The following is a 27,319-nucleotide window of genomic DNA, read 5'->3' as shown; positions in this document are numbered from 1 at the left end:
AATTATATGTAGCTTGCCAAAGCAGGCCGAGGTGACTTTAAGAATCTGAGTGTTATAAGATAGTTATCAATTTGGACCCCGAGATTGCGTGCAACTTTAACCGGGGAGGGAGCAGGGTTCAGCTCAGCTGGCCACCACTTGGCAGGTAATAGGGGGGACGCTTGATTAAAGAATAGCACCTCCGTTTTATCGGTGTTAAGTTTAAGCGTGTTCTTAGTCATCCATACGACTATATTGGAGAGGCAAGCTTTAAACTTCTCCAGTCCGTGGGCCGAGCGGTCTCTGAAGGAAAAGACAAGCTGAGTATCGTCAGCGTAGGAGACCACTCTGACCCAGAGTGCCTCTATCACCTTTGCTAGGGGTGCCAGATAGACGTTAAAAAATAACAGGCTGAGAGCCGATCCTTGCGGAACGCCACAACTAAGGGTTGATTCTTTATCTTCACAATTTTTAGAAACTATTGTAATTATGGGAGATTTTGATTGCGCCCAAATCCCGGAGCTGGACCAGAGCAGCCCAAGGCTAAACAAAGGAAACCAAGAGTGGTGAAAGCCATAAATAGGTCAAAGAGTGAGATAGGCCTTTTCGATCTTTTGAGCAGCTCGAACTCTGGCCTAAAACAATATGGTACAAAAGGGGGTGGTGATGGACGGAGCATCTGAACCAATCAAACACTCACACCCAGTCAACAGACCCGGGTTTAATCCACTAAAACAATATGGGGCACATGCATCAAAGTTACATTTTGTGATTACCAATTACTGATTTATAAGAAATCGCTATTTGGTAATAGAAAAATGGAATGCAACAATACAAACTGCAAATAGCGATTCTCTAATTGCGATTTCTTAAGATTCGCAAGCGCAATTAGTGATTCGCTATTTGCTACTGCAACTCCATTCTTTCCTATGGGCCTCAAGGCCCATAAGTGGGAATGGTCTAGTATTGCCTAAAATGAGATTACCTAATTAGTTATCGCAAATTAGGTAATGCGAAGGGAAGAGGGCCTGGGGGCCTAAGGCCCCCCCTAACAGAAAAAGGTGCACATGGAAGGCACACACATGCCATAGGGGCATGTGGGCGCCACATGGAACTTTGAAATATGAAGTTTTGTTCCTTTTTCAAAGTATGCACATTTTAGCATCAACTTGAAATTGATGCTAATTAGCGTTTCCTAAATGCACAATTTGCATTTTGGAAAAGCTTCTTTCATATGCACTAGGGAATCGCAAATTGTGCTTCTCTATTTGCATTCGCAATTTAGGGATTCGCAAGAAATTGCGATTACCTAAATTGCGAATCCCAATAACTTTCATGCATTGCAAAAGGCCATTTTGCGAATCACACTGTTTGCGATAGCAAAATTGCTTGATGCATGTGCCTTAATATATTTTTCTTTGCCCGGTTTTAGATGGCCTCAAGGATAGGTTTGTTTCTTACCTCCTTTTCCTTGCCAAATGTAGAGGCTTCTTATGTTCCTAACTGTTTTTCATATCATACAGTAGCGAGTCTAGAAGTTTTAATGCCATCTATAACAACACCTCTGTATAGATGGTTTTTTAGGTCTCGGCTACAACGCGCTGAAAAGCGCGTTCTCGCCAGATAACTATTGTCGGCGTCTCAGCAGTCTGAGAACACCGAAGTGAGACAAGACCTGGCCGCGAGCAGCGTTTCCCCATAGGATAACGTTGTGCGCGCGGCCAGGTCTTGTCTCCACAGTGCTAATGCAGCCCGGATCGCGGCGCACACCTTTTGGAATGCAGGGGGAGTCTGCCTACCAGCGCGCGGCACGTGAGTTTAGTGTAGTGGACGAAAAACATCGACTCTTGATTGTTTAACAGTCATACACTCGTACTTATTATATGCACTATGTTAAATAGCGCCTCGCAGTAAACTATTATCCCATGGACAGTGTATGCAACCCGGACCCTAGTATTCTCAGTGGTACAAAAATAAAACAGCGGTTACAGGCGCTATGCTATGTGCCAAAACTGAAACGCCAGTCTTAACACCTTTCATAATGAACTTTTCACTTGTCATTTCCTAATACTGTGTGTGCGGCAGCGCTTTCCTTGTCGGAAGTGGTGTCTTCTCTTTCTTTAACAGGATGACGGGGCTGTTTGTTTCCCATTCAAGTTGGTGCTGACTCTCTGTTCCCAACACGCCTAATGACGAGTGTTTTTCAGTACTGGTTTTCGAAATTTGATTGAAAGCTTTGGTCTGTTATCTGCTTTGGGAAAGCCGGCACCCGCTGGCGATGTTTACACAGATTCTCTGAGCGGCTGTGTTTTTTCTTTTTTTTTTTTCTTTCTCCAAATAGCTTCTCTGTCCTGTCTCCAAACGCTCGCTCCTGGCGCTTTGTCCAGACACACGACAAGAGGCAGAACAGGACATGGCATGCACGTGCCCAGTGCTCTGTGTGTGTGTGTGTGTTTTTTTCTTTTTAGTTGTGCCAAGTGTCCAATCTCGATGACAAGAGTGCGGCAGGACAACTCTGCGGAGACAGACACTGCAGCGCCCGGAAGAGCCCAATAAAGAGACTTTTCAGAAAGGAGGTGGGGGTACGGTTCGTCTGTAGCCTGACACTTGCAGTGCACAACACTTTAATTCCTGCGAAGCATAGTGGTGATACCTCCGAGGCTGACACACACCAACATGCCAATAAAGGAGACCACCTTTTTTTCTGTAAGAGTAAAGGCATCAGTTTATTGGGTATTTTCACTTACAGGCAGTCGTTTCACATTCACTTTGCTATCCTCATTGAAATAGAAGATTTGTGTGTAGTATTTCCTTCCTGTGAGATAGGTTTGTTGTACTTCCTTCATATAAACTTCTATGCTTGGCACAACTTTCTCTACTGGCTGACCATTTTACCAGTGCCACCAAATGCTTCATCCAATCAGGCATACCAGGTAGGGTTGGGGTTGTGTGACCCTATATTAGCAATGCTTAATCATTTATGACAAATCAAGCAGTAACTATGATCACAGAGAAAAATGTAATATGCCTTAACCCCATCGCTGCTCGCCCCCCCCCACCCCCCACCCTCCCCCCTCCCGTGGCTCTGTCTGTGTGTGTGTGGCTCTGTCTGTGTGTGCACAGCTCTGTCTGTGTGTGTGTGCACGGCTCTGTCTGTGTGTGTGTGCAAGGCTCTGTCTGTGTGTGTGTGAGTGTGTGGCTCTGTGTCCGCGAATACTCTCTAGTACTCTCTAATGCTCACCTATTGCCATTGTAAATGACAATACTATTTATTTATGTTTAAAAAAAAATGTCATGAGCAAAGCCAATAGCTCTACCTTTAATAATGCCGAGACCATTGCATTGTAAATGCTTGTTAATAAAGCCCCACTCTCGAAGGAGGAGTTTTTAGAAGCAATGGGGTACAGAACTCAAATCTTTTCTTTGGCGAACAGAGGTTCTGCATCACCAGAAGTCATTTGAGAGGCAAATAGGTAAACAATGAGGGGTGAGATTATAACTCATGAAAGAGACCCAAAAAATGTGTAATCTGCCAAGCTGCCAGAAGGGCTAATTGAGGAGAGGTAGCTCAGCAAGACTTCTGCCTGAGACCGGGACTGGGGCCAAGGCCTGCTAGCTTCCCTACTAGTTATGGGGACATCACTCCGGGAAACTAAGATACTTGCTCTGAAGCCTGGAACACCAGTGTCTGCCTTCTTGCCCTGTGTGCCCTGTGAGGTAGAGGAGAGCATTAGAGGTACAGAGGTTTAGTGGGAAGCCCTACCGAGAAGACTTCCGATGTGAAAGGATGGCTGTTGCACTGAGAGGGTCGTTGTCCGTGCGCAAATTCAGGTAGCCATGAAGGGAGTGCTGGGCAAGGAGAGTGAAGTCTGTACTGCATCGTTTTGGTGACCCCCGTAAGCCAGACGGGGCCGCCATTGAAGTTAATGCTGCCGACAAGCACTAGACCTGTGCAGGCCTTAGCGGCGAACCGTACTCCAGACGGGGCCCCCATCGGATAGACTGCTGTGCTGTGAAGACCAATGCCTTGTTTGAAGGTGCTGCAGCAACCCTGTATACCATGAGAGACTGCAGGTACCAAGTGAACTGTGAAGTTCAAGCCACCACCCGAAAACTGAACGCTGTGACCTGTGGGTCAAACTAAGCATCGAAAATTGCCTCCAACCTGCCCCATGAACTGAGGAGGATGCCACGTGTGCATCACTATATTGCTGGGACCAGATTGGGAGCACCAAGACCAACTCCCATATCTTGTTGGGGAGCACAGAACATACCGTGCAGGAGGAAGCACTGAAGCACCTCTGATCGTAGCTAGAATAGGCCGCGCAACCTCACGGACAGCCAGCAACGGCCAGGTACTGCCACACCTCCCGCATGCAGACCGACTTGACCGAGCAGGATTGGAGCCTCACAAATGCCCACAGTCAGGGCACCTGCTGAGGCGCTGAATGCTTTCTCACTGCTAGAGCAGGTAATACTTGTTAGAGGCATATAGGTTCCCAGGGGACTCGCTACTAAAGGTGCTGCGGCATCAAAGACACTTTTGACCTACATTTCATAAGAGTCAGAGTGGGTTCTCAAGTAAAGTCTACTAGTATGCATTCCCTGGATGCAGCCACCAGAGAATGGCGAATAAACAGGACCACATTACAAAGACTGACGGGACAGGGACTTGTCAGTAACACACAAAAGTCCCGACCTCAAGGGGATTACGTTATTGGTTATGAATGTCAAAATACTTCTTTGATACAGCTCGAATTAAAATAATTATTTTTAATATGAAAGTAAGTATTTGACTGAAAATTGATTTATTGACATTGCCGTGCGTTCTTTGAGTCGAGTCTTGTTCACTAGCATGTACGTACACTTCGTCCCCAAACCCCTGCGCTACCAAGGCTGCCTTTGCCTGCTCATCCACAGCTATCACTGACAGTCAAGTGTAGAAGAGGTACCTGTCCCAGAAGCTCATGATCCATGGCAGGCCGGGCCCTGGGACATAAGGAGTAAAATGGCCTCAAATACAAGGGTTGGGCACAGTAATCTCTGTGTGCCCCATGGCCTTCTGAAAGGGGGTTGGATACAGAACATGAGGAAACAGGTTCAACAATGTAACGCAAACCAGCAGAGTAGCATGAACTCACATATCTAAGAAGAAGAATTCCAGAAAAAATGGAATCATGCAGAGTGGCCTGAGAACAAGGGAAGAATAGATGCCAAGGGTTGGAGAAGAAGTATTGGAGAAATGGAGGGAATGGCATGAAGAGGATACGCATAGCAGACCTTGACTACAGACGCAACTGACAAAGACATGGAATGCACCCATTCCACATAGCTCATAGAAGGAGTAAGAAGCAAAGGGTACCATACTATAATGGTAGACTTCAAAGGCCAGTAAGTAGGGGCCATGGAAGGACCATAAAAACAAAGGTGGTGAGCCAGAATAGAAAAGTGCACACCAAAACGTCTTGCAGCATGGATCAGTTAATATGATTTTCTCTGCAGACATAGGAGTCAGGACAGTAATGTTTGGTGAAGGTGTTGACCAAAGTGCATGTAACAACCCCACCGTGGTCTAAAACTGGAACACACGTAGACAAAGCAAAATAGGCAGCAATGGTCCTGGTGGGATGCTCTCTTGATGACCTTAAGGTGGCTACTTCTTGGACAGGGAAAACACAATTTAATCCCAATGACAATCCAATGTGAATCTCATGTATTCTACGCTACATGTCGTTCATGTGTCCCACAGCTGAGAATCCGATAGTGTTACCTGGCTCTATTGATGCAGAAGCTCAGAGCACGCTGTAGGTCGAAGCAATGCAACTGTTCCTCCTCCTTAGTAAGATCCGTAGGAAGGAAGAATGTCGGCTGGGTGTAGCTGTCCCAAGTGAAACAGTCACCACTTTAAGCCCAAAAAACAGCAATGTCTGAAGCATAAAATTGTCTAGAAAGAAAGAGGTAAACGGAGGGTGGACACAAGAGTCCCGCAGTGTGCTTGCCCACGGTTCAGAGGAGGTACTAATAACAAATTACGTCTTCAAATTGACAAGACTTAGAAAACAGTAACACATGGGCTCAAGGAGAACCTCATCAAAAATGTGAAGACCTCATTAAAATACCACTGGGCATATTAAACTAAGACAGGAAAACATATGTGTCTCCCCCTTTAAAAAAATACATTACAAAAGGTGAATTGAACAATCATGGCTGAGAGGGTACATTTAATAAACACATAAAGGGGCAACCCTAGACAACTGATTTAGTTCTTTACAGGCAAGGGGAGGACAAATAGGGATATAAATATTTTGTACTGACTGTATTTACCATAGTATGTTGTCAGAAGGTAAGGTTGCATGAACATGAATGTCTTTGTTTAATTTTCAAATAAACGTAAAGATTTGAAAACAATTATAAATCTACCCACATTTTGATTGAATCATATTGATTGATTGGATATTATCCATTCTTAAATGACTGAGTAAGTACATGGATGAGCGGGTAAATACAGAAAAGCTGATAAGGCCAACAGTTAGTCTTTAATGGTACAGAGTGCAAGATCTTGCCAGGCCAAAGAACCTGCAAACCACAGAATGTCAGAAAACATGCCTTATACATAGTAATTTTACCTTCAGCATACCAAGTCACAAAGCAAGCACTACAGTTGGAATAAACAGAGTTGGTGGAGGGACGGCAAGAATCAAGTCTCAAATTCACCGCTGCTGAAGGTAGATCAAAAGAGGTCACATTAACCTGCTCAATATCAGAGCATGAAGGCACAGGTTAGAATGGTTCAGGTGGGGTGGAACATATTGACCTGTTGTTGAGAATGGCAGTCCTCTCTGAACAGATGTGGAAAAGGAGGGTCAATGATGAGGTGCAGTAGCTACAAGTATCAGTTTCTTTACACCAAGTCTGGTGGCAATAACAGTCGCCTGTACATGGTATTGTGTTACCTTCCTAAGAAATCAAGGAATCAGGGGAATGGGTGGGAATGTATAAAATATATTGACATCTCACTTCACACAGAATGCATCTCCCAGTTACCCAGCAGCAAAAACCGCAATGAAAGAAAAACAGACACAGAGTATTCTCCAGTGTAGGAAAAATATCCACCTATGGCATACCCCACCAGGCACAGATAACATCTAGCACCTCTGGATGGAGACATCACTAGTGATAGTCCATAGAACACCTGATCAGCTCATCCACACTCATGTTGACAAAGGAAGGCCACAAGATAACTCACAGATTGAAACACTGAGCAACCATCCAGCACCACAACGTTAGTGCCTCCAGACAGGTAGCAAGAGTCCACTTACGCATGTTTAGTGGCATACTACACAGCATAAATATTATAAGGGAGGAACTGTGCAGATTTTAACCAAACCACATACTTGAACACTTAGATCTTCTGCAAGGGCCATTCTTTCATATGTAGTTGACTCAACGGGAGATATTGCTCGATCATCACTGTCTAAATTTGGAACAGGTCTTCTCTTTCCATTTTTTTCAAAGCGACATCCAATTTAGAAAACAGTTGAAAAGGAGGCTCTTTAGGATGTTAATCTAGTCCTTTCTAAGCAGTGCTGCACGCACCAGAAGAGCTTTCAGGGGTTATCAGCACACTTTACAAACATCACTCATTCATTCTTTCAATTATCCAATCCTCCATTACATGAATTGGTAACCTACCCTAATGACAAGGTTTCTTATAAATACTGTATTTCTCTGTACTCATTTATCATACCCATTTACTTTTGGTTTCTTAGATTGCTCAATATGCCTGAGCATTGCCGGATAAACCCTGCAGTGGTCTTGCTTCCAGAAACACTGTGTACTACAGAAGTGTTCCAAAAGGGAACCACTGGCCTTCACATACATTATTAGAAAAAGGCTTCTTTAGTTTCAGACTATTGCCTGTCGATATTTTACAGCAAAACAATCTGCACGCAAAAAATCTATTGTAAGAATTGCTTTTTATTTGTGCAACACAAGTGTAGATTTAGAGTGATCAGATAAAATGCACAAAAGTATTACTTATGCTGTTAAGAATATGTCAGGATCTGTAGCTTGACAATGCCTACAGGACGTGTGTCCAAGCAGAAGGGCGAGAACACGCTCCTAATTCTATGCAGTGCTAAACCAAGAGAAGAGTCAGATGCTTTTTTTCAATTGTGTACCAGAAGAGTGCTTTTCAATGGAATCAAGAGACCTTCATGTGAGCAAAGTAAATCACAAAATACGAACCTGCACAACATCGGCTGGCTTGTTGATGTGTTCCTTGAAAACCAGCATGGTGGGGGCATACATATTTATGTTGTACTGGCTGGTCATCTGTTCAGACTCTTTCAGCCCAAGATCCACGTAGCCAAAAGATAAATAATCTTTATATGCAAATGCCACCAGCTGAAAAAACAAGAAAGTACAAAGAAATTGCTTCAATTCACAAAGTAATGTTTTCAAACATTTAGAAATCAGCAGGGTATGTCTTAGGCCAACACTCATATCTTGATTCTCCCTGACCACCTTCAAGAGGCATTTACTCTGATCACCATGAATTTCTTCCTTGTGTTGTACTGATAACTCATCACTGGGGGAAGCATTTCCTGGGGTGTGCCTCTTAGAGCCGTCAACAGGAAACACCTTCGACTCAACCCAAGAACATTATATCTAGTTATAATGAAAGATGTCTGCACAAACAAAGATATGTCATGAAAGCAATGCTCAATGGGGAACAATTGAATTTATATAAAACTAGGCACAACCCAGCAACTGGGCTAACTGGTATTCTGGAGTGTTGACCGGTCACATCAAATGGGCGGAGACAGCATTGTGGGAAATAATTCAGCTCAGATCGGTGAAGAGGTCAAATGGGCATATAAACTAGTCAGAGGGGAGAACATACCAAGGCAAATATGAAACGTGTTGAAATGCATCGTTGTTGAAAAGTTGAAACTTGTTGCAGGGACTGAGAGCGCAGTGAGGTGGCTACAGTTGCGTTTCAACATGTTCAGCGGGGTGAAGAATTTAAAGTGAGCATGGAAACAATGTACAACTATAAGATGGGAAGACGAAGGAGACCCTTGGAAGTGGCATGGCGGCCATAACAGCCGCCTAGCCTGCTTATCGACAAGAAGAGGTTTGAAAGGGATTCTTCAAACAGTGCATGGTTAGAAGAGGTCAGAGTGAGAATGGAACATATTCACAGAGAAGTGGGACAAGATCAGAGTGGGGCATGGCCCCACAAAAAGAGGAATTAAGATGACACTGAACTAACTCAAGGGGTGAAAAGGTCAGAGCTGGCATTTGACCTCTTCTGTAGGGAAAAGGGGTCAGACAGAGGTGACATTAAACCAGACTGGAGGGGTGAAGAAGTCAAAGGGATAATGGAACAATTCCACTGAGGGGCACGCATGGTAAAGAGAGCATGAAACCGGATAGGAGGGCCAATGAGTTCAGATGAGGTAATAGGGCTACTCAATTTGTCGTGAATAAGCAAAGCAAATATTAATATTGGAATGAAAACAGAAGAAATGACTTTTGCTCAGAGGGGTAAGGAGGTTATAGCAAAATAGGGGCCCCCTAGTTTACAAACAGCTCACAAATACAGAGATTTTCTTAGCTTATTATGCAGATGTAAGATCAATGGCCTCACAGGTAGTGTGGTAGGGAGATAAACTCCATAATACCTTGTAGAGCAACGGAACCGGTGGCATCTGGTCAAACAGTAGAACATGTGGCTTATTCTCTTGCCGCCAATTAGACAGAAATCGGACATAATTTTTATCTGTGATCTAAAAATAGAGAAAATATACAATGGAGCTCAATTACACCATTAATATTCATGAGTGTCACCAGGTCCGAAAAATGACTGACATAAAATGCACTCTAATAATACATGCAATGTAAGTAGTCAATAAAACCTTGAATACATTACACATTATTCACCAAATGAACATGTATCCCTGGGCCATCCGCCCATCTCTTCATTTCAACGGAGAGCAGTAAATATTAAAACAGACAGAGCAGTAAATATTAAAACAAAATTAGCATATCTTTTCTTGCCCACTCACCCTTCCCACATCTTCAATTATTTTTTCTTTTCCTTACAGAATCACATGCATGTGCAAACGCATGATTCAAGATTGGGAGTGGTAAGTATATATCTTGAAAGACGAGAGCTGATGGACAAGTCATACCAGCATCTCTTGTGTACGTACTACTTTCTAAGCAAGGGATAGTTCCCAAGCATAATATAATGTTACACATCATGGCTTAAACTAGGGTACCGGTTCTGTAGTAGATTGCTTGCTGAATACATAGTTCAGGCAAAGGTCTTACCAGACAGCTGGTAATACAGACCTCTGAAGTCTGATTTTACGGATTGAGATCACAAACTGTGTTAATAAGTCTGTGTGAAGAACAGAAGGACTTGGGATACTACCGAACAAAATAAAGGGTTTCAGAAAAAAGATTAGCAAAGAATGCTTGAAGAACAACTTTATTTACATGAATATTTGAGGATGTGTCAGAAATGTACCTTAAACACTATAAGGTTCACAGGTATAATCTACCACTCACTCAACTAGTTGGGCAGATATAAAAACAACTAAGAAGGTTGTTTTCTATGCCATCAGTTTCATCTCATTGGAGGTCATGGGTTCAAAGGCAAAAACAGGCCAAAACATCTAGGGAAACATCAAACTCTAATTGGAATGGATCTGAAAACTAGGGGACACATGCGTATGAAATGTTGTTTGACAAATTAAAATTAATAGCTGAACGTAGGCATGTGTGGTTTACTAGATGCTACACTCCACATGAATATATCAGGCTGCCAAAACTCGCTACATATGACCTTGATAAAGGTAGCGGATCTGTGCACTGATCTTATCCTGAACTCAATAGGAAGAAATTAAAAACTTTCTCCAACATGTACTAAAATAACGTAAAAGAACTATAGCTGAAAACCATTCCATTTAAAACGCTGCTTCTTCAGCTGTATTTGTATTTTAATGCAGGGTTATTTTTGTTTAGTAACGGACCACGGAGGCATCATTAAGCAAAACAAATTTGCAGGAAACCAGAGATAAACACATTTTGGTAGTAAATGTAACGCTCAAGAAAGGAGCATTTTGCACATGGTCATGTTCGTTCTTTTACATGCACTGCTCATTCAACGGAAACTTTCTAAACTACTGTTTGCTGACAAAAGTTTGGCACTTCGATTCTTCTTCTCGTCCTATCATGCATCATTTAAGTGTCAACCTTCTTTGAGCACTGTTCCCTTCACTGCAAGGCTGCTTTGGTTGGGGTGAAAGAAGACTGAAAGGACACGAGCAGTAAAAAGAAGGGTTACCAGGGGGACTCCAAGATACAGGTCGGTTGTTGGAACAGTGTACTTGAACTAACAGTCATGGATTATTAATTTTTTTAGTAGGAACATTAACCCACTGAGCTAGCTTATGCACTCTGGTCTCTGATTGAGTGTGTCTGCTTGTAAGGTAGCTGAGTGGATTAAGACTTGGAAAATGGGTGTGTTATATAGTCATGATTATACAAGTTTGTAAAACACCTAGAACAAAGGTCAATTTCAACGAGATCATCATAATCCTAATTCCCATTTTTTTTCAATGTCGTTATCCGTTTTTTTCATGATCAAACATAGCATTACTAGTAGTCATATGTGTAAACAATAGCCTTACTTCTACATTTCAATCATTTTAATTGAGAGGACAAGTAACTCAAACCAACTTGGCTGTCAAATCCTAACATAAGACCCTAACATTACGTTAGAACCAATTCAGGATGCAAACCCTCAAAGTGATCAACCTGTTCGCAACTGTACAAGAAACATCTTTGGTACATGTGGGGCAGAGTGGGCTAGAGCCAAGGGAGGGTCAACAATCTACGGCATTACTCTGGATAAAAGCCAGACTAAGCTTTCCATCCTCCAATTCTGGCCTGTTAAGGAACATTTCATCTCCTGGTTAAGAAGGTAAAAATATTTACCAAATATAACAGCACTTTGTGCCACCCCCAATTATCCTCACCCCTGAAAGATGTCTATCCTGTTAAGAACATATTTTGTCACAACCTAAAAAGTGAATACGTGGGCACTGCAATCATAGGAGATTCTTAGTTTGGCATTATGTTATAAGGTCTCCACAAAGTGAGGTTTTTTTGTAATTAGTTGAAAATGTCGCCCATTCAGCTGAGATTATCTGTTTTACTCTGGGAACAGGTGAATGCTCACTCCCTCTTGAATAATGTCTTGCCACAATTTTGAACCCGTTAATAATCAGTTCCTTTTCCATCGCACTGTCCGATACAGCATTTCTTCTCCACAAGGATTACTAACACTTCTGTAAACTGCCTTGCATGCTTCCCACACTGTGATGTGGACGGTGGGAAAAATCTTTATCAATACTACAGTGAATCACGTTACCCTCTGTCAACCACAGTAAAACCCATCCTACATCCATTTGATGCCCTCTACATTACCAGACTATGCACACAGCTACTCAGTTTTGCTTGCTTGTGGTGAGCTAGAGCTCTGACCTCACAGAACTGGGGTGTCTCACAGCTACCAAAATGTTTCTTGCAGTCTTTGCCACCAATCACTATAAAAGTGTTCTCACTGTTGCCTCCCACCATGAATCTATCGGTTGTTAGCAGCACCCCTTTCCTAATGCACCAAATACAGCCCCAGAAGATGAGGCTGGTGTTCGGGAGTTGTCTTCATAAGCCCAGATAACTCCATCCTCAAGCTTATTTTTCCACAGAACTTTGATAGCCCAGATAAATCTGTTGGGAGTCTCGAAAACCAGACGTCGACAAGCTGAGTGCCTAACTACCTTCAGGGTCATACAATTCACAAATAAAATGTATAAAAAGGAGATCTTATCTTTGGAATTCCTACATAGAGCACGCAAGAACCTTTTTGATGGAAGTCTACAGAATAACATTATCTACTTTGTCCAGAAAAGATTTAGTTAAGAGTGCTCCAACCTAGTTGGATATATGAAGTCACTAATATTTCCACAGCTGTACTTTTGATGACCAAGTCACACACTAGCTAAGATGGCTCCACTTAGATGGTCTCTATGTAGGACTCGGACTCAATACGAATGAAAATTGTATGAAATCTAATGTCCTGCTTATTTGGACAACTATCATCTCACATAAAAAAGCTGTTAGAATTACTTAATATTCAGCTGCTTCTAGACCAGTCTGAATAGGGAAGTCTCACTTGCCGGTTCATTTAGTGTGTGATGGCATGAAAAGCAAATTTGAAAGGCAAGTACGAAAATGCTACAGATTAATTGCACACTTTTTTCAGGATTAACAAGCAGGCTAAAGTTTGTGTACGGAAACTAGTTAACAAAAATACAAAACAAAGACAGTTACAACATTTCCTGTTATATTCTAATACTTTATTCATTTTCTATTGGAACTTAAATAAAATATCCTTACACTATACAGTCATGAAAGCAGGTCACAGAATCTTAACTTACTTTCTCTATCAAGTTGCTTGGAAGCAAACCTTCAACAAAGTGGCGTAGGTTATCACGAATGACAGCGTTATGAAAGAATGAGATCTTTCCGTTAATTACTCCAAGGATAGAAGGAGTGCTGTGCGCCCCAAGGTGATGTGCCAGTCGACGTTCATACCCAGCGTGGACAACTCCAATTCCGACACCTAAGGAAAGACCAAATTATTTTTAAAGTGCAATCACCACATGTAGAAAACATCTTCTAGACACAAGGTCCAACATTATTTGTGGTTGTGTCAGTAGCCAAAAATAGACATGAGAATATGCAGCACCAAAAAGCAATATCACAAAGCCAAACAGCTTTCTCTGTACACATATATTGCATGGAATGGAACACACATCACAAGGCAAAGTACAATGTATCCAATGTCATAACTCTGGTACTTGAAGCACCTTATCACTTTCTGGCCATATTCAGGAAACATCCATTCTTCATAATGCCTGCACTGGAGTATATGCTTCAGTATTGAGCAAAGAGGCCAGCCTGACCGACTTTCCCCATCTCAGACCCACTTGTCATAATTTCTCACATCCTTGCCTATACTCATCCCAGTTACAACTTTTCTTTTTCTCCAGTTTTATGTTAGCACATAATGACATGAAAGGTGAGGTCACACCGTTTGAGCGGATGAAGCTGAATGATGAAGTTCCTTGGTTTTTCAACACGCACACACTTTGCTTTGGTAAGAATCTCTCTACACTACAAATTCTGTAGTAGCTCCAAGAAGAAGGCAGTTTATACCAGAATTATGTCCAACCCAGAGGTGATAGCTATTGATTCAAATTTTGGATTACAAATTTAAATTGTTACCATACACTCAACAGCCAATGGAGAAGAAGAGCAGGTTAGGTAAAAGTCTACAGAAGATTACCCTGAGAAAGGGCCGCCGCGATATATGGGTGTGTAGCTTCATTTATCAACTAATCTTTCACCAGTTGGTAATACATTGAATGCACTTCCAACCAGTGCTTTTTCACAAAGAGTAGAAGCATTAAGGAACTCAAATCAGCACTGCAAAACATGTTGGAGCATTCCTGAAAACGTGTGCAAGGACTGCGAGGTGGCAGGATATCATCAAGGAAATATTTACCATTGGTGCTCTCACCACTAACATCCTCCCACCTTTTGTAAAATGTCCCCTCTGGAGGATCTCGCCCAATTACCTGTATATCATTCCTGGAGAAGACTCTTGAAAACGGCGTACTGACAAGTCAAACGACATATTGAAGAATATGAACTACTAGATATCACCGATGAGGCTTCAGAAAAAGTTGCAGCAGAGAAACAGCTGTCCTTAACGTCGCAGATGATATTAGGACATTAGACGTAGGCAATTTTTGCCTACCAATTCTACTTGACCTCTCCGTGCCCTTTGATATGGTTAACCATGAAACACTACTCAGCACACTAAAGCTATTCTTCGGGGTCAGAGGCATGGTTCTTAAATGGTTCACCTCAAGCCTGAAACATCCGCTATTAAAACTGAGAGGCTCCCTCACCACCCCAGCACCTATACTGCAAGCGGTATCTCAAGAATCAATTCTAATACCTACCCTCTTCAGTGTCTACCAGGAACCCGTCCTCAATCCTAAAACACACCAAAATGGGATATCATTTACACACACAACTACATTTAAAAGTACCCTTACTCAAGGATATCTTCCGTCTGAACAAAAATCTAATAGAAGTGCAAAACTGGCTAACAAGGATCTATCTGAAATTCAAATCTAAGAAGACGGAACTCCTCTTAATCTCCCCACACGGGAACTCTTCACCCATACAAGAATGGCTCAATGAACTAGACACATTAAACGGCAGTCCGACCATGGCATGTCCATGAAATCACTTTGGATAAAAACAGAAAAAATATGGACAGAAAGGCTCTCAAACTCTGCAGCACAAAAGTGCAATGTATAACCTCAAACTCCTCAAAAAAAGAATCCCTCCATCACAGAAGATGGCCTTGAGAATTCTGTATAATATCTAGTTCTATCAAGATTACAATATAGCGATGTAACTCTCATTGGCACTTCAAAAACCGAGCTAGCACCTTTTAGGACTAAGGTGAACAGGAGAACAACATTACAATCTCATCACCCCCACTCTGAAGAATAGCTCCAAATTACAGCAAAATGTATTTTCAAGACGGAATGTATCACACACAATTATGTTCCCCAAAGTGGGTTTCTTCGATGTGAGGAAAACCACAATATTGGTCAAATAGAACGATCAAGATCAGGAAAGAAACATACACTAAGTAGTTGAGACACACTACTTCTGATACTGTCCAAATTCAAGAAGGAAAGATCATATGCTCATTCTTTCTCAGGAACACACTCAGAATCTGGAACTCCTTCTCTCCCCAGATACACACTTACCCATCCCTGATGAGCTTTAAGAAAAAAGTTATAGACTACTTCTAGATAGATACATAGACCGGAAACTGATGCTCCTGTCAAATGCAGACAATCGCCAACATAAATGCATATTATGGAGAGGTAAACGGGATAGGACAACTTCATCCAAATACTATCTAGGTTTGCCTCTGAGCCCTCTAATTCGATTCAGGCAAAGTCTATTCTCATTGTAGGAATCCTGTAGATCGTCAATTCTACACATCACTGGGCTACAGCATAATGGTTGCATATGTAAAACAAACCAACAAGGGATGGATGGAGATATTATATATATATATCATGTGATCAAGTCTGTGGACACAGTCGAAACGCGTCATGGCGGCTTGTTAAGCTTTACCTTGATTTCGGCACCAGACCTGGGCTCCACTCTTCGTCATTTATCCGATTCCAATTTAGATCGGTGACACTGTCAGCGTCAGGCGAGTATTTGTTTGTATATATATATATATATATATATATATATATATATATATATATATATATATATATCGCAAATGGTGTATACTTACGCTATCCTGTTTCAGATTTACATCTATAATAACTGATAAAACCCCACAAGAAAAGAGAAACAGGCCTTTTCAGGGTAAATATATAAAAAATGCTAAACAACTGACCAACCACAAATTAAATTGCCATTCAAAGAAAGGAAAGTGAGTGAGAATTAGTCATTTTTATTTCTTCTTGAACGGGCCAACATAATGCAACTTTGTTATACAAGGTAACAGCAACAATTATTGATCTAAGATGATTCTGCTTCAGTTTTGTTGTTTAGGGATCTCACTAAAATATTGTTTCCTTCTCCTTTTGTTTCCTCCAGTTCTGTGTGCTTGAATTAAAGGTGTAGGATTTAGAAGCATTTTAGGTCTGATCTAATCATGTAAGTACTATAGAGAATCTGGGAATACTCAAATCATATTTGAGAATTTGGCAGTTTAATTCTTTCACTGATTGGTGAAATGGTTTACCCATAGGAATCTTGGCAAATATGTACTAGCATATTTACCCACAGAAGCAGAATGGAAAAACCCATTGGTACATCACCCTGCTTTTTTAACAAGTCAGCATTGATAGCAGGTCATCTTCCAAACACTCATGCTTTACACACTCAATGCAAGGTGTAGTGACCGGTACTTGTGAAAAGAGTGAGGTCACTCTGCACATGGGATAGTGGTGAAAACATGATAAGACTTTACACATACCAGCAAAATTCACAGCTGCATAATGACTGTTGGTGTGCAGTAGCTCCAGTGTAGTGCAAACTCAACCCAAAAGTATTGAAGCGCTTTACATGAACACTAATTGCATTACACAAGGTCACATACATTTGACGGCAAATTCTGGTTTTGACTCAAAGCTCAAAGCAAAATAGCTAAATTGCTATTAAATCTCTTAAGTCCCCCCGCAACCTCAGGACTACTTCTCACATAACCTCCGAATAACTAGCTTTCTAGAAATGATAAAAGGTGATGAATGCAAAATGTCTGCACAACAATGGCTCAAATATCAACTAGATTTTGATCATGAGGTGCCAAAATTAGAAGTGGTGCAGCATCACATCTGAGGAGGTGGGGGCATTTGAAGAAAACGGCAGAGGAGCAACAATCAAGTTCCTGTTAAGAGATGGAGTAGTGAAAGAAAAGGTCACTGCCAACTCTGGCTGATCCTTGATGTCAGCGAGGTGACAGAGAAAAGATTATTATAGCAGAGAAAAATAACTAATAAGACCTCAGTGTTTGGAATTTTATATCCTGCCAAAATATAGGTTTTCCACAAGGAGGAACAACATGTTTTGGGAATTCTACAGCAACCACTACATTACAGGAAAACTGGAGGTAACACTGGACAGAGGAAGGTCAAGAGAATGAGATAAGAAAGACATGTTGAAAAAAAAGGTTGATAAGATAAGGTTGCTGGCAGCTGAGGTAGGGTTCAGAGACAGATAGCCCCTAACCTTGAACATGATTGTGCCTTTTATTGTTGCATTATAAATGCAAGAGTAAGAGTTGTTGTTTGATATTTAAATATGAAATGACACCTTTGGTACGGGGTAGTCATTTGGGGGGCTAGTCAGCAAATATTAAGAGGATGGGTCTAGTGGAAGACTTTTCGATGAAAATAAGTCTACGCCTGCCCCGACTAGTGGGCTACCAAAGTAATGGTAGGGGTATATTTTCTTTAATGAGAAAAGAAAGATTTGATATATTTTTGAGTTAAAAGCAATGATGTATCCTGTTTAAAACAGAGTAAAGATTTATTATGATAACAAAAACGAAGACTGCGAAAATATCAAGGTACTAATACTTTCAAATTCAAATTGATTTCCAACTCGCACAACTATGCTACATTGTCATCCTAAACCAAGTCCTTTCATATTTGGTAATAAGTGACTGAAAGAAAGCTTAAATGCCGGCAGAAATATTTCATGAAGGAGGAAGGAGATTTTTCTTTACTCTTTATTTTCTTGTTAAAACTGTAAGCATTTGTTTTTTTAATTTATGGTATACTTTTCACAAAAACTCTTGCAATAGCATGGGTGGAGAGTTATATCTCAGTCTGAGCACACTTGTACAAATCTATTTTATTCACAAACATTCCCAGAAATATACTTGACAAAGGTGCGCCAGGTGAAGGATTCCAGGCGTACTTCTGGGAACGTCATGTGGCATTTCCTTTGGGATACCTGTCAGCTTATACTGAACTCCACATACGTGGAGCTCCATGTCAATGGCATTCTTTTTCTCCATGGGGAAAACTATTTTCCCCATGAAGAAAGCCCTTGCACTACACCCTCGACAAATTTGTGGGTGATCTGTTTACCTTCCTATGTTAGAGGGCGAGTTACTCTGGAGTAACTGACAGGAGTAACTTTATGACTATTTCATGGTAATAAAGGGTGGGTAGGAGTTTGAGAATGCCCACAAAAGCACATCCTTTTGGTCATTTTTTTGTGTGGAGTTTAAATAGTGATAACTAGACCCGGTGTTATCAGAGTGCTTTACATGAGCACCCGTTACATTACATACAGACACATTCATTTTTAGGGCTCGGACTCCTCCCCACTGTAAGTGGGGGAGGAGTTTCGAGATCCTAATGTTAATGAAGAAAAAAAAGAAGTATCTCCTAGGGCCTTGGTGAGAGGAATTCCACACATTCCTTAGGGTTTTCTGTCATCTGGCCAGTGATTCGTCTTCCTTGTGTTTTCGTTTTAATAGGCTTGAAGTGATAGGGTAAATGTAGTTTTGTTCCGCCATTTTGGGCATATTTCGTTCGTGCTCGTGCAAAGAAGTACATAAATTATAATTAGGAGCTGTCAGGGTGCCTCCGTTAGTGAATCCAGATGGCCAGACACGTTCACAATTCTGCAGCGCTCAGCGCGCAGCTTCCTTGTTCTTGTTTTTTTTTACAATTGGATCGCTTTCGCGATCTGTGGTCCGGCGTTGTGAAGCTTGTTTGTTCGGGGATTCTACGCGCGTTCAGTTTTTCATCGGAGGTACATGCCGAGTTGTTATGAAGTACATGGGAGCAGTTTAACAGGATGTGAGCACTCGGATAACTCTATTGTGCGGACCAGGCATGTGAGTGAGCACGAGCTTATTGCCAGCGCGCCGGAGATGCACCTTAACCCTGCGTGTAAAGAAGCGTCGCTGTGTCAGGTACCGAGAACTCCGACTGCTCTTCCGTGGGCTTCTATCCTGACCCCCCGCATCCTTATCATTGTACAGGGGCGCCATAGCTCAGGCATTGGGCCTCAATTCTGATTCCAGGGAAGCCACTCCCTCTGCTCTTTCATTACTAGGCGCGCACACCACAGCTGTCGGTGCACCTCAATCCCGACCTGCCACATCGTCTGCTATTTCAGTTCCGGAGCGAGCTTAGCTCCGGCAGTGTACCTCAATCCCGACCTGCCGCATCCTCTGCTATTTCAGTACCAGGCGTGCACAGCTCTGTCAGTGCACCTCAATCCCGACCTGCCGCATCCTCTGCTATTTCAGTACCAGGCGTGCACAGCTCTGTCAGTGCACCTCAATCCCGACCTGCCGCATCCTCTGCTATTTCAGTTGCGGAGCGAGCATAGCTCCGGCAGTGTACCTCAATTCTCACATGCCATGCACACTGCTCTTTCAGTACAGGGGTGCACAGCGCCATTTTCTCCTGTTTTTAGGTCCGGGGCGCACACAACTCGGTCAGTGTACCTCAGTCCTGAACTGTTGACCCTCTGCTATTTTTGTACTGAGGCGCATCCTACCCACCTCAATCCAGACCGACCGCACCCTGGGCTCCAGCAGTCCCGGAACGCCGCAGCTCTGCCAATGTGTCTTAATGCAGAGCTGCCCCCCCCCCTGCTGTGCAATACAGGGCGCACTCACTTCAGCCAACGTATCTCAGTCGGGACTAGCACAGCATCTGTTACAGCACCACCACACTGTGCCAAAGTACCTCGACCCAGACCTTGGCAGCCTCTGCTGTTACACGACTGACGCACACTCTGCTCTTCCGATGCACACCAATCCTGACCCGCCGCAGCGTCAGGTATTACAGTACTGGGACATACTTAGTTCTGGCAGTGCCCTCTGTACAGACCCGTCGGACCCTCGGCTCTCACAAGCACACACTATCTCTTCCCTGTGGCTCCCCATCTTTTTCAGGGAGACACCCACACACTGCAGAGTGTGAGTGCAGAGTGTGAGTGCAGAGTGTGAGTGCAGAGTGTGAGTGCAGAGTGTGAGTGCAGAGTGAGAGTGCAGAGTGCAGAGTGCAGAGTGCAGAGTGAGAGTGCAGAGTGCAGAGTGCAGAGTGAGAGTGCAGAGTGCAGAGTGAGAGTGCCGAGTGCAGTGAGAGTGCCGAGTGAGTGTGAGTGCAGAGTGAGTGTGAGTGCAGAGTGAGTGTGAGTGCAGAGTGAGTGCAGAATGCAGAGTGAGTGCAGAGTGCAGAGTGAGTGCAGAGTGAGTGCAGAGTGCAGAGTGAGTGCAGAGTGAGTGCAGTGAGTGCAGGGGCAGAGTGAGTGCAGAGTGAGTGCAGGGGCAGAGTGAGTGCAGAGTGAGTGCAGGGGCAGAGTGAGTGCAGAGTGAGTGCAGGGGCAGAGTGAGTGCAGAGTGAGTGCAGGGGCAGAGTGAGTGCAGAGTGAGTGCAGGGGCAGAGTGAGTGCAGAGTGAGTGCAGAGTGAGTGTAGAGTGTAGAGTGAGTGTAGAGTGAGTGTGAGTGTAGAGTGAGTGTGAGTGCAGAGTGAGTGTGAGTGCAGAGTGAGTGCAGAATGCAGAGTGAGTGAGTGCAGAGTGCAGAGTGAGTGAGTGCAGAGTGCAGAGTGAGTGCAGAGTGCAGAGTGAGTGCAGAGTGCAGAGTGAGTGCAGAGTGAGTGCAGAGTGAGTGCAGAGTGAGTGCAGAGTGAGTGCAGAGTGAGTGCGAGTGTAGAGTGAGTGCAGAGTGTAGAGTGAGTGCAGAGTGTAGAGTGAGTGCAGAGTGTAGAGTGAGTGCAGGTGCAGAGTGAGTGCAGAGTGAGTGCAGGTGCAGAGTGAGTGCAGAGTGAGTGCAGAGTGAGTGCGACTGCAGAGTGAGTGCAGAGTGAGTGCAGAGTGAGTGCGACTGCAGAGTGACTGCAGAGTGAGTGTGACTGCAGAGTGATTGCAGAGTGAGTGTCACTGCAGAGTGACTGCAGAGTGACTGCAGAGTGACCGTGACTGAAGAGTGACTGCAGGGTGACTTCAGAGTGACAGTGACTGCAGAGTGACTGCAGAGTGACAGTGACTGCAGAGTGACTGCAGAGTGACAGTGACTGCAGAGTGACTGCAGAGTGACAGTGACCGCAGTGTGTGTGTGCAGGGTGAACAGTGTGTGAGAGTGCAGGGTGAACAGTGTGCAGAGTGAGTGTGAGTGCAGAGTGAGAGTGAGTGTGAGTGCAGAGTGCAGAATGAGTGCAGAGTGAGTGCAGAGTGCAGAGTGACTGCAGAGTGACAGTGACTGCAGAGTGACTTCAGAGTGACAGTGACTGCAGAGTGACTGCAGAGTGACAGTGACTGCAGTGTGTGTGTGCAGGGTGAACAGTGTGTGAGAGTGCAGGGTGAACAGTGTGCAGAGTGAGTGTGAGTGCAGAGTGAGAGTGAGTGTGAGTGCAGAGTGCAGAGTGAGTGAGTGCAGAGTGCAGAGTGAGTGAGTGCAGAGTGCAGAGTGAGTGCAGAGTGCAGAGTGAGTGCAGAGTGAGTGCAGGTGCAGAGTGAGTGCAGGTGCAGAGTGAGTGCAGGTGCAGAGTGAGTGCAGGTGCAGAGTGAGTGCAGGTGCAGAGTGAGTGCAGGTGCAGAGTAAGTGCAGGTGCAGAGTAAGTGCAGAGTGAGTGCGAGTGCAGAGTGAGTGCAGAGTGAGTGTAGAGTGAGTGCAGAGTGAGTGCGACTGCAGAGTGACTGCAGAGTGAGTGTGACTGCAGAGTGACTGCAGAGTGAGTGTGACTGCAGAGTGAGTGTGACTGCAGAGTGACTGCAGAGTGACTGCAGAGTGAGTGTGACTGCAGAGTGACTGACTGCAGAGTGAGTGTGACTGCAGAGTGACTGACTGCAGAGTGACTGCAGAGTGACTGCAGAGTGACAGTGACTGCAGAGTGACAGTGACTGCAGTGTGTGAGTGTGCAGGGTGAACAGTGTGTGAGTGTGCAGGGTGAACAGTGTGTGAGTGTGCAGGGTGAGCAGTGTGTGAGTGTGTAGGGGCAGTGTGTGAGTGTGCAGGGTACGAACACTTGAACTAAGTCCACCACACACACATACATAAGACCACACACACATCACACACACACCACATACACACACACACACCACACACACACCACATACACACCACATACACACCACACACACACACACCACACACACACACCACACACACCACACACACACACACACCACTCTCTCACCACCACACACTCACCACCACACACGCAACCACACACACACACCACCAGCCGTCAGTGCACGCTTTCACCAGGCACAAACACCACCAGCCATCAGTGCACGCTTTCACCGGGCACAAACACCACCAGCCGTCAGTGCTTGCTTTCACCAGGCGCACTCACCACCAGCCGTCCGTGCACGCTTTCCCCAGGCACACACACCACCAGCCGTCTGTGCACGCTTTTACCAGGCACACACACCAACAGCCGTCAGTGCACGCTTCCACCAGGCACACACACCTCCAGCCGGCAGTGCACGCTTCCACCAAGCACACACACCACCAGCCATCAGTGAACAATTTCTACAGGCACACACACCACCAGCCATCAGTGCACACATCAATTGTTAACGCATCCACAATAAACTATTGTAGCAATCGCAGTATGGTGCACTTTACTTTTAAACATATTCATCTAAAGCGCAGCATGTCACCATTGCTACAATTCCAATCCAACCCACATAATTCCACTACACACCACATGCATACACTCCATAACACATGGCTAAAAGACATTGCCATTGACAATGCCATTAGCTCTAACTCAAATAAATCCGAGCCCGATTGCATTTCTAATGCTTGTTTTGTTAGGCATGGGGAGATTAAGTGATTTGCCCATAACCACAGAATGTTGAGCGACCCTGCAGAGACTCGAACCCGGTTCCCCAACTCAGAGGTCGACCGCCCAGCCGTTAGACCACATTCTTTCCCCTATTTTCAAATGTCAAGGTAAACCACTCCTTGAAACACCCTCTTACACCCTAGTAATTTACAACTAAGAATTTTTACCACCATCGTGGCAGAGCAAATTCAATTATTCCTGCCAACAATCCTTTTGTGAATTCCAGACAGGCATAAATGGAGTTTACAGTGAAAAATAACTTTGTAATTAGGGCCCAATATGTTAATGTCTCTATTTTAGTGAATCAGAGGGAGAGAAGAAAATAGCAAAGCATCAAGGCATTTGATGACTAAAACACCAACACCTGATGGGGCCTTGGGGAACTTATGTACAGCATATCTTCGGATGCTAATAAAATCCAAGAAACCTACTCAATTCCTTTTTGTATAGTAAAACAGTGGCTCCATCGGAGGTCATCCATGATTCTGGGAAGGACAGTCAACTAGTCTCCTCATGCAGACCAAGATGCCCAGATAGATTAAAAAATAATAATAATAATAATAACAAAAACATAATAGTGACTTCTAGACTGCATGCTATATTCCATGATCTGACAGACAAGAATTAATTAAGAATTGTGAACAATCCTTACAAAAACAAAAATATTAATAATAATACAAGCATCTGGATTTACAAGATTGTAATAAGATATGACTGGGTGGGCTGGGTTTTTATTGAGAACGTAATGTGAAAATTTAGAAAGGGATTGAAATACATAATGTGTGGAAAATGACTGGAAAAGAACCATAAGTGCGAATGGATGGTAAATGGCTTTCACCTTCAACAAGTGACTAAGCAGGGACAGTCCCAACTGCCATTCTGAGTTTTAATGCCAATTGAGCCTTGTGTCAAAGATATGGCCCGGTAAGGTGAAAGGTGTTGATCAAGGCAATAGAATTCAGGCACAACAAATCCAAACTGTCACTGTTCATAAACAATGTTACAACTGACCTGATGAGGTCCTTCCCAAAGATGGTGGTGGGGATTCAGGTATTCAGTAAATTCCCCAGCTTTAAGGTGAATTTGTGCAATCACTGCCACTTAATGGACTTGGCCAGAGGAGATGTTTTGGAGGAGGATATAGAGGGCATTTTCTTTTTGGGACTTCCCCCATTTATTTGGTGGTGGGAAGAAGAGGACCTCTCCCTTGAAGCATTGCTTTTAACAGTGGCCGCCTGTTGGAGCTCATGACTTTGCAGTAGTAACTTTCGGTCAGAAAAGGCTTAACTTCTCTTTCCTTTATGACTTTTACCTTCATTCTGTACATTTCTTACAAGAGAAGATTAATCATGTATGACCCCTAAAACAGATACACATGTGGTGCGAAGCGCCAATATCAACATTTGGATTTTGACAACAGCACAAGGCTTAATTAATTTAAGGGTGTTTTTGAAAGAAGTTGTAGGGCAGATTAATTTAAAAAATGCAGTACACAAAACCAGGGAGACCTTCAGATTCTTAATTTGAGGAGCATGAAGCATGTAAAAGAGCTGAGGTGTGCTGTGACGCCTCTTCACAATCTGAGTTATCATGTCTAGTGGCAAGACTGATATGTCACTGAAGCTGTAACATTCAGACAGACATCAGGGGGGCTATTCAAAGATGAGGCATCTGAAGGTAGAAGTATCAATAAGAATAGCACATAAGTGTAAATCAGAGTATAGGAATAAAAGTCTTGGAGTAGATGGATTAGGCCCAGCATGTTCACAACAGACATCCCTATGGATAGGAAAGCACTATAGGAGAGCCTCAAGAAGAATCAGCCCAACACAGCAGTTTGGAAATTCCCACTGCAAAGTGGCTGGCAACTTGGGAAGATTATATGGGATTCAGGTCACTCCCAACAACCCTTAGGAAAACTAGACCTCAACTTGTGGTGCGAGGGCTTGTGAACAAAACTGTTCTACCAATCTTTTAAGTTCTTATGAGATGTGCTTGTGTTCTGGAAACGCGTAACTGTCCATCGATAATCCTTATTTACTAAGAGAATCACAGAGCGTACAACTGTAGACCAGGTGACCACATCTGAAGCCCAACATGCAACACATGTGGCGATTAGAATGTCATAGGCTAGGCTGCTTTTCCAACCAGTAGGATTACAGTAATACCAATAGTAAAAGCAGAGAGGAAGAAAGAAATTTCCCTGCAAAACAAATTGCACGCTCAGGGATGCTCTCAAAGGGAAAATAATATGCTGGTCATGCATAACCAGAATGATTGAGGTTGATAAGGGTTGTAGGTGTTTAAGGCGGCGGGGGGGGGTGGGGGACATGGTAGTGAATTGTGCCAAGTCTGATACTGACAGTCCTGAAGTAAGAACCAAGCAGACCAAGAAAAAAGAAAACCCTAAGAACATATATCAGCCAAAGCTGTTGTAATTTTACATAAGCTTACATGGAAACCCCATCAATACTCTTTTGGATAGACTAGTGGTCAAAAGCTCTCACCACATGCATTCAGCATTTGAATACAACTAAACCACATATAAATTTGAAGTAAAACACAACAAAACATTACCATAATCTGCAGAGAAGTTGTATACCCTTCTTTAAAAGCGCCCATTGGGGAAAAAGCTGCAGACATCTCCAAAGAGCAACAAAAACAATTAAATCATCCCTCCATTGTCAGTACACACACATGGGATGCATTGCCCTACTCTGCATGCAGGAAGACCACCCACTACTGTTTGCAAGCATGAACCAAATGTATGTCACTAAACAGAACCTACAGGCTGCACTGCCATCTCTGTCCCAATCATGTAAGTGGGTGTATAGCACAATATATACCTTTACACTGTCCATATAGCTATCCGATTCATCTACTGGATTACATACACACAACCATAAACAGAAATTAAGCTTCCATGAAAGCGTCCTAATTTCCGCTCCCAGCATAGATATAGATATTACTTACAATAAAAACAAGCATAGAGGTGGACCGGAGTTATGGTCTATCAACCACCCAAAACTCTGAGACACAACCTAAGGTATAAAAATAACATCTCTCATTAATCTACAGTGCTATGAGGTTAACTGCAGACCCTGGGTGGGAATGGATGGGACAACTAGGGTCCCACTAATCAAATATCCAGTAGACAGAGCCACATTTTTGAGTTATCTGGACTAAGGGATAAATCACAGTGTTTTTTAGGTTTCTACCTGGCGATCTGCGCAAGCAGTTCGCGCAGGTGAAATCTTTTGTTTACCATATTGGCTATCGGAACGTCCCCCACCTCCCATTAGCTAGCTCCATAAATGGAGGCTAGCCATTGGGAGCCGGATCTGTCCGTCAAGGCCGGACCAGATTCGGGGGCGTTCCCGCGATTTTTTCCCTCTCCGCCTCTGCGATGTCGTCATCGCGGCGGTGGGCGGAGCTTCGTTTTTTTTCCTTCTGTGTTTGTTTTGGTCATTCCATGCGAGGAAGCCCAGGTGAGTGCTTGTTTTTTAGTGGTGGAGCACGTGAATTCAGTGTACGTTAGTTAAAAATACATGATGAAGACACAGGCCACGATCTGGCTGTTCATCAAGTGCATGGGCGCTAAAACTAATTTTTGCCCCTTTATTTGTAGTGAGGACTACGCAGTGGTTTGTCTGATGTGAAATTGCTCGGCTGATCCCCTTTGTTGCAGCATGCATAACTTTTCATTCTTTCAGTTCGACTTTACAGTCCGTTTTAATAATGTCCTTAAAACTGCGGGTGTTCAGTACCCAAACGGCCTAAATAGACTCGTATGGGCTAAGCATCTCGTGCCCCT

The 27,319-nt window shown here is 43.5% G+C and overlaps 1 protein-coding gene across 1 annotated transcript in view; it reads right to left on the bottom strand.

The window, feature by feature from the left end:
- The window catches only part of DNAJC16 (DnaJ heat shock protein family (Hsp40) member C16), a 221,859-nt gene that overhangs the window by 98,886 nt on the left and 95,654 nt on the right, over positions 1–27,319 (bottom strand). The window contains exons 5-7 of the mRNA XM_078642994.1: positions 13,497–13,681; positions 9,669–9,773; positions 8,227–8,385 (exon numbers count right to left, since the gene is read on the bottom strand). Of these exons, the coding sequence (XP_078499120.1) occupies positions 8,227–8,385; positions 9,669–9,773; positions 13,497–13,681 (449 nt within the window). The remainder of the gene's footprint in view (positions 1–8,226; positions 8,386–9,668; positions 9,774–13,496; positions 13,682–27,319) is intronic.

The sequence above is a fragment of the Lissotriton helveticus genome, chromosome 5_1, assembly GCF_964261635.1.
Source record: "Lissotriton helveticus chromosome 5_1, aLisHel1.1, whole genome shotgun sequence".
Classification (NCBI taxonomy): domain Eukaryota; kingdom Metazoa; phylum Chordata; class Amphibia; order Caudata; family Salamandridae; genus Lissotriton; species Lissotriton helveticus.
Note: the sequence above shows the minus strand (reverse complement) of the source record. Positions and strands in the feature narration are given on the sequence as shown.